The sequence below is a fragment of the Nerophis ophidion genome, linkage group LG02 (assembly GCF_033978795.1).
Source record: "Nerophis ophidion isolate RoL-2023_Sa linkage group LG02, RoL_Noph_v1.0, whole genome shotgun sequence".
NCBI classification, from domain to species: domain Eukaryota; kingdom Metazoa; phylum Chordata; class Actinopteri; order Syngnathiformes; family Syngnathidae; genus Nerophis; species Nerophis ophidion.
Genome location: NC_084612.1, coordinates 6,837,117 through 6,844,616, shown reverse-complemented (window position 1 = coordinate 6,844,616; position 7,500 = coordinate 6,837,117). Strand labels below are relative to the sequence as shown.

The 7,500-nt window shown below is 41.7% G+C and overlaps 1 protein-coding gene across 3 annotated transcripts in view; it reads right to left on the bottom strand.

Annotated features, from left to right (window-relative positions):
* The window catches only part of adcy7 (adenylate cyclase 7), a 211,624-nt gene that overhangs the window by 90,160 nt on the left and 113,964 nt on the right, over window positions 1-7,500 (bottom strand). For all 3 annotated transcript variants that reach the window (XM_061876926.1, XM_061876945.1, XM_061876935.1), the window contains exon 5: window positions 971-1,120. In XM_061876926.1, coding sequence (XP_061732910.1) covers window positions 971-1,120 — 150 coding nt within the window. The remainder of the gene's footprint in view (window positions 1-970; window positions 1,121-7,500) is intronic.

Below are 7,500 nucleotides of genomic sequence, written 5' to 3'. Positions count from 1 at the left end.
TTCAATGATTTATTAATTTATTTCATAAATTTGTTTGATACGGAGGGCCAAATGGGACATAATTAAATAAATACATCTTTAAACAATGACTTTAATGTGTCATTAATTAATAATAATAAGAATTAAAAATAAGTTATAAAATGTGTCATTGATGCATTCAATGCAAAAGTAAATATTATTTAATCAGTGAATTAATTGATTTCTTTATGTTAGGATTTAAATAAATTATTTTATGATGTATTTATTTTCTGCTTTTATTAATTATTTCATGATTAAAAATGTAATTTTTGGATTTATTTAATTATTTCCCAATTGTATTAATTCTTAAATTAGTGATTTATTAAAATACATATCTTATATAAATATTTAAAAAAGTTCTCTACATTTTGAGCACTTCCTTGTGGTCTACCTAAATTTTAACAGTGATGCTTTGGGCAACATTTTGCCGAAATCTAATAAAAATCTAAAAATAACTTTGGTCTGAAAGAGGTATATCAAATATTAATCATACTGTATGTTGGGGGTTTTAACCCAATAAAACCCAATATCCTTACATTAAGCCACTGTTTTGTTGTATTTATTTTATAAACAAACATAGCTAAAATATCAAAACACCACTTACATTTTTTTTACCAAACGTGTCATTACAATACCAAAATGCAGAAATGTTGCTTCATGCTTTGAATGGGAAAACCTACTGCCATCTGGTGGACAAATGTATTAATGTAACATGAGCGGTAAAATAAGGAGTTCTTAACATAAATGAGCTCATGTACTACAACAATTGGAATTTCAAAATGATACATTTTTTGTCACAAACAACACTTATGTGTCTCTTTTCTGTCCATTTCCTACATCTTATCCCTCTCGCAAATGTCAACGATATTCTCTCAACTCAACCAAAACGTCTCGGCGATAAAAGGAGCTGGAGCGACCCACAAAGCGACTGCGGTGACGGAAGCACGCTCACCTGTTGCCGCTTCTCGATTTCCAGCTTCATGCGCATGCTCAGACATCTTAGCGTGTCCTGGAACGTCTGCCTGAGGGTTTTCTCCATGAGAACCTTGTGGAAGGCCCCCACGACACTGCCGCACAGGAAGACCACCGCGTTGGACAGCAGCTACCAAAATAAGACATGGTTGCATCATCACATGCAAGTGTGTAATCAATCAATATCTATATAGCCCTAAATCACTAGTGTCTCAAAGGGCTGCACAAACCACACACATTATTAAGCAATATAACAGCATTACAGATAAAGTACACAAAAACAATCACTTTCTATGTTAATTATTGTAATCATAAATATGTTTTAAATACCTGAAATACATAGCGTCTCACAAATTGAATACACTGCTGACATTCCAATATATAAATGATAAATGATAAATGGGTTGTACTTGTATAGCGCTTTTCTACCTTCAAGGTACTCAAAGCGCTTTGACACTACTTCCACATTCACCCATTCACACACACATTCACACACTGATGGAGGGAGCTGCCATGCAAGGCGCCAACAAGCACCCATCAGGAGCAAGGGTGAAGTGTCTTGCTCAGGACACAACGGACATATGGTATATTTTTATTCCAATAGCACTAGAGATATACAATAGTTCAGAGTAGTCAGTGTACAGCTTGTACAGATTTACTAGCAGGCTATTATTGTAAAAAAAAAACAAAAAAAAAATAAAAAAAATAGCTGGCAACACAAGTGAGTAGCAAGATAAATGTGTCTTTCTTGCAAGCAGGCAGTGTCGTAGTCTAGGGCTGCATGAGTGCTGCCGGCACTGAGTGAGCTGCGGTTCATCGATGCATTGAACATGAACCCTGACATGTACTTTGACATAGGGTAGTAGAGTAGGGTCTTTTTTTCTTCCTTAGTTTAAAGAGGATTCATATCAGCATGCAGCATATCATGCATGGTCCTCCCCGAAAGGACAATAAATTCACGTCAAAGCTTAGGTTGCTAGATTTGGCCAACTTATCCATCCATCCATCCATCCATTTTCTACCGCTTATTCCCTTTCGGGGTCGCGGGGGGCGCTGGCGCCTATCTCAGCTACAATCGGGCGGAAGGCGGGGTACACCCTGGACAAGTCGCCACCTCATCGCAGGGCCAACACAGATAGACAGACAACATTCACACTCACATTCACACACTAGGGCCAATTCAGTGTTGCCAATCAACCTATCCCCAGGTGCATGTCTTTGGAAGTGGGAGGAAGCCGGAGTACCCGTAGGGAACCCACGCATTCACGGGGAGAACATGCAAACTCCAAGCAGAAAGATCCCGAGCCTGGATTTGAACCCAGGACTGCAGGAACTTTGTATTGTGAGGCAGACGCACTAACCCCTCTACCACCGTGAAGCCCGATTTGGCCAACTTAAAAAAATAAAATGAAATAAAATAAAATAAATAACTTTCTCTGGTGTTTTGCCTCCAGTCAAGCATGATCGTGGTAGCATCATGATCTGGGGGTGCACGAGTGCTGGGTGAGCTGCGGTTCATTAAAGTTAAAGTATTAATGATTGTCACACACACACACACTAGGTGTGGCGAAATTATTCTCTGCATTTGACCCACCACCCTTGATCACCCTCTGAGAGGTGAGGGGAGCAGTGGGCAGCAGCGGTGGCCACGCCCAGGAATCATTTTTGGTGATTTAACCCCCAATTCCAACCCTTGATGCTGAGTGCTAAGTAAGGAGGTAATGGGTCCCATTTTTATAGTCTATGGTAGGACTCGGCTGGAGTTTGAACTCACAAGCTACCGATCTCAGGGCGGAGACTCTAACCACTAGGCCATTGAGGGAATAAACCTAAATCCCAACATGTAAAGCGACATAGTGAAGCAGAGTACAACCCCTTGTCTTTTTCTACCTTAGTTTAATGAGGGTTAATAACAATGTGCAGCATATCATGCATTGTCTTCCTCATAGGGGCAACAAGGTCAGATCAAACACACTTTGTTACTAGATTTTGACAACTTTAAAAATATTTTTCTGTACTTTTGGCGGGGTAAATTTCGGCTCGCCTACATTCAAGCAAAGTGGGAGTAGCATCATGGTCGGGGGCTGCCGGCACTGGGTGAACTGCGGTTCATAGAGGCATAGTCATTAATTCCATCAGGTAATGTGACACGGTAAAGCAGATTACGATTGCCTGTATTTTTCCTATTGAGTTTGACGAGGCATGCAGCATATCATGCATCGTCATCCTCTTAGGGACATCATGGATTTTGCAGCCCATAAAAATATTTTTTTCTGGGCTTTTGGTGAAGTAATTGTGTCTTGCCGGTTCATTGAGGCATCAAACACATATCCCAACATGTATGAGACATGGTGAAGCAGATTACGATGTATTTTTCCTACTGAGTTCAATGACTCAGGACACGTTGGGAAGACTATGTCTCCCGGCTGGCCTGGGAACACCTCGGGATCCCCCGGGAAGAGCTAGACGAAGTGGCTGGAGATAGGGAAGTCTGGGCTTCCCTGCTTAGGCTGCTGCCCCCGCGACCCGACCTCGGATAAGCGGAAGATGATGGATGGATGGATGGAGGGAGTTCAATGAGGCATACAAGCATGCAGCATATCATGCCTTTTCTTCCTCATTAGGACATCATAGCTTTTGCCATCCTTAATCACCTCACCAAAAGCCCAGAAAATGATTATTTTCAAGGATGGCAAAAACTATGACGTCCTTATGAGGAAGACAAAGCATGATATGCTGCATTGCTGTTATGCCTCGTCAAACTCAACAAGAAAAACACACGGGATCAGACTCTGCTTCACCGTGTCACATTGCATGTTGGAATTCATGTTTATGCCTCAATGAACCACAGCTCACTCCGTTCCGGCAGCACTCATGCAGCCCTAAACCACGACACTGCAACTATCATGCTTCACTGCATGCAAGACAAAAACACCTCACCAAAAGCCCACAAAATAAGTATTTTTGTGTCTCGCTTACAGTGAAGCATGATGGTGGTAGCGTCATGGTTAAGGGCTGCACGAGTGCTGCCTGAAATAGATGAGCTGTGGTTTCATCTCCGTAATATCGCTAAAATTCGCTCCATTTTGTCCACTAAAGACGCCGAGATCATTATCCATGCGTTTGTTACGTCTCGTCTCGATTACTGTAACGTATTATTTTCGGGTCTCCCCATGTCTAGCATTAAAAGATTACAGTTGGTACAAAATGCGGCTGCTGGACTTTTGACAAGAACAAGAAAGTTTGATCATATTACGCCTGTACTGGCTCACCTGCACTGGCTTCCTGTGCACTTAAGATGTGACTTTAAGGTTTTACTACTTACGTATAAAATACTACACGGTCTAGCTCCAGCCTATCTTGCCGATTGTATTGTACCATATGTCCCGGCAAGAAATCTGCGTTCAAAAGACTCCGGCTTATTAGTGATTCCTAGAGCTCAAAAAAAGTCTGCGGGCTATAGAGCGTTTTCATTTCGGGCTCCAGTACTCTGGAATGCCCTCCCAGTAACAGTTCGAGATGCTACCTCAGTAGAAGCATTTAAGTCTCATCTTAAAACTCATCTGTATACCCTAGCCTTTAAATAGACCTCCTTTTTAGACCAGTTGATCTGCCGCTTCTTTTCTTTCTCCTATGTCCCCCCCTCCCTTGTGGAGGGGGTCCGGTCCGATGACCATGGATGAAGTACTGACTGTCCAGAGTCGAGACCCAGGATGGACCGCTCGTCGGGGCCCAGGATGGACCGCTCGCCTGTATCGGTTGGGGACATCTCTACGCTGCTGATTACCTTGAGATGGTTTCCTGTGGACGGGACTCTCACTGCTGTCTTGGAGCCACTATGGATTGAACTTTCACAGTATCATGTTAGACCCGCTCGACATCCATTGCTTTCGGTCCCCTAGAGGGGGGGGGTTGCCCACATCTGAGGTCCTCTCCAAGGTTTCTCATAGTCAGCATTGTCACTGGCGTCCCACTGAATGTGAATTCTCCCTGCCCCCTGGGTGTGAGTTTTCCTTGCCCTTTTGTGGGTTCTTCCGAGGATGTTGTAGTCGTAATGATTTGTGCAGTCCTTTGAGACATTTGTGATTTGGGGCTATATAAATAAACATTGATTGATTGATGATTGAGGCATCAAACACATATCCCAACATGTACGGGACATGGTGAAGCAGAGTACGATCGATCTCCTGTATTTTTCCTCTTGAGTTGGACGAAGCATAAAAGCATCCACAAGTGCTGCCCACAATGGGTGAGCTGTGGTTCATTAAGTATTAAACACAATTCTAAACGTGTATGGGACATGGTGAAGCAAAGTATGATCAATTCCCTGTATTTTTCCTCTTGATTTTGAGGAGGCATAACAGCATGCACGAGTGCTGCCCACAATGGTTGAGCTGCGGTTCATTAAGGCATTAAACACATATCCCAACAAATAAGGGACATGTTGAAGCAGAGTACACTGAAAAAAGTGACTTTTTGGTGCTGTAAACTCTATTAGAGTAACTGTCATAATTTATACCTAATATTTTTATGATTCAGTAAGAACTAGAGTTTCTTAAGTAAAATTAAACATTTTATTAACGTAATACATCAATTATGGGGGAAGAGTAAGTTTTACTTATGTTTCCTCATACTATTTAAATGTTTAATAGTTGTACGTACATAAACCTAAAAATATTAAATAAACTTTACTCTGAAAATCTAGTGTTTTGAAAACGCATGCACGACAACAGGCTCTGGCCGACTGGCTCTGCTCCGGCCGTTCGGATCACTTCACAGAGCACTGCAAGGTGGCATTATGGGTAATTCTTATCTTGCGTTCATAATGTATTACAGAGTCGATGTCCTTCAGAAATGTATTTGGTGTGGGTTCACAGAGTGTGGCGCATATTAGTAAGAGTGTTAAAGTTGTTTATATCACAACCGTCAGTGTAAAAAGGTACGGCTGTTGAACGAGTATGCATTGCAATCTCGTTATAGAAGCAGCGAAACAGCATGGTGTCATAGTGGACGCGATGACATGCTGAAGAACAGTGGTCCCCAACCACTGGGCCGCGGCCGCAGAATGATTTGTTAATAATGTCTTTTTTATCACACTCAATTTTTTACTGCACGCCATAGATAAGCGCAGGAGTGAGAAGAGGTTTTGAAATAATTAACGCTCCGACGGCTATTCAAGGAAATACGGTATATAAAATGTACTTATAATGTCGAGTAAAATGATGTTCCTGCCGATGAAAAACAAGTACACTTTACTTAATTTGTTTAAATAACTATAACTTAAAACTTGGATTTAATTAAGTAACTGTTACTTAATATCTTCACAACTGTTTTGTTGTATGGTAAGTAGAATTTACTTGATACTGGCAAGTGAGTGTTACTTGATATTGCAGCATTAAATTTTACTTAAATCATTTGCGTGCAAATACTTACAATAATTTTTTCAAGTAAATCTTATGAGGTTTTTTTTTCAGTGTATGATCAATCCCCTGTATTTTTTCTATTGAGTTTGATGAGGCATAAAAGCATGCCCGAGTGCTGCCCGCAATGGGTGAGCTGCGGTTCATTACATATCACAACATGTATGGGACATGGTGAAGCAAAGTACGATCGATCCCCTGTATTTTTCCTTTTGATTTTGACGAGGCACAACAGCATGCACGAGTGCTGCCCACAATGGGTGAGCTGCGGTTCATTTGATATCACAACATGTATGGTACATGGTGAAGCAGAGTATGATCGATCCCCTGTATTTTTTCTATTGAGTTTGATGAGGCATAACAGCATGCACGAGTGCTGCCTGCAATGGGTGAGCTGTGGTTCATTGAGGCATTAAACACATATCCCCACATGTATGGGAAATGGTGAAACAGATTATGATCGACCCCCTGTATTTTCTCTTTTGCGTTTGAGGAGGCCTAACAGTATGCACGAGTGCTGCCCGCAATGTGTGAGCTGCGGTTCATTACATATCCCAACATGAATGGGACATGTTGAAGCAGAGTATGATCGATCCCCTGTATTTTTTCTTTTGAGTTTGAGGAGGCATAACAGCATGCACGAGTGCTGCCTGCAATGGGTGAGCTGCGGTTCATTAAGCATTAAACACAAATCCCAACATTCATGGGACATGGTGAAGCAGAGTACAATCCATCCATCCATCCATTTTCTACCGCTTGTCTTGTCTTCCTCATTGGGGCATCATTGATTTTTCAGCCCATAAAAAAATACTTTTTCTGGGCTTTTGGTTGTTGTGTTTTGCCTACAGTGAAGCGTGATAGTGGTAGCGTAATGGTTTAGGGCTGCATGAGTGCTGCTGGCTCCAGGTAAGCTGCGGTTCGTCAAGGGGTAAAATATGCTGTGGCATTATGAAGCAGAGCATTTTGGAAACAGGGCCGCACGGCAAGCTGTACACGGACTACTCTAAAGTACAGGACTGTCTCAGAAAATTAGACTATTGTGATAAAGTCTTTTACTTTCTAAACATGAACATGTCATACATTCTGGATT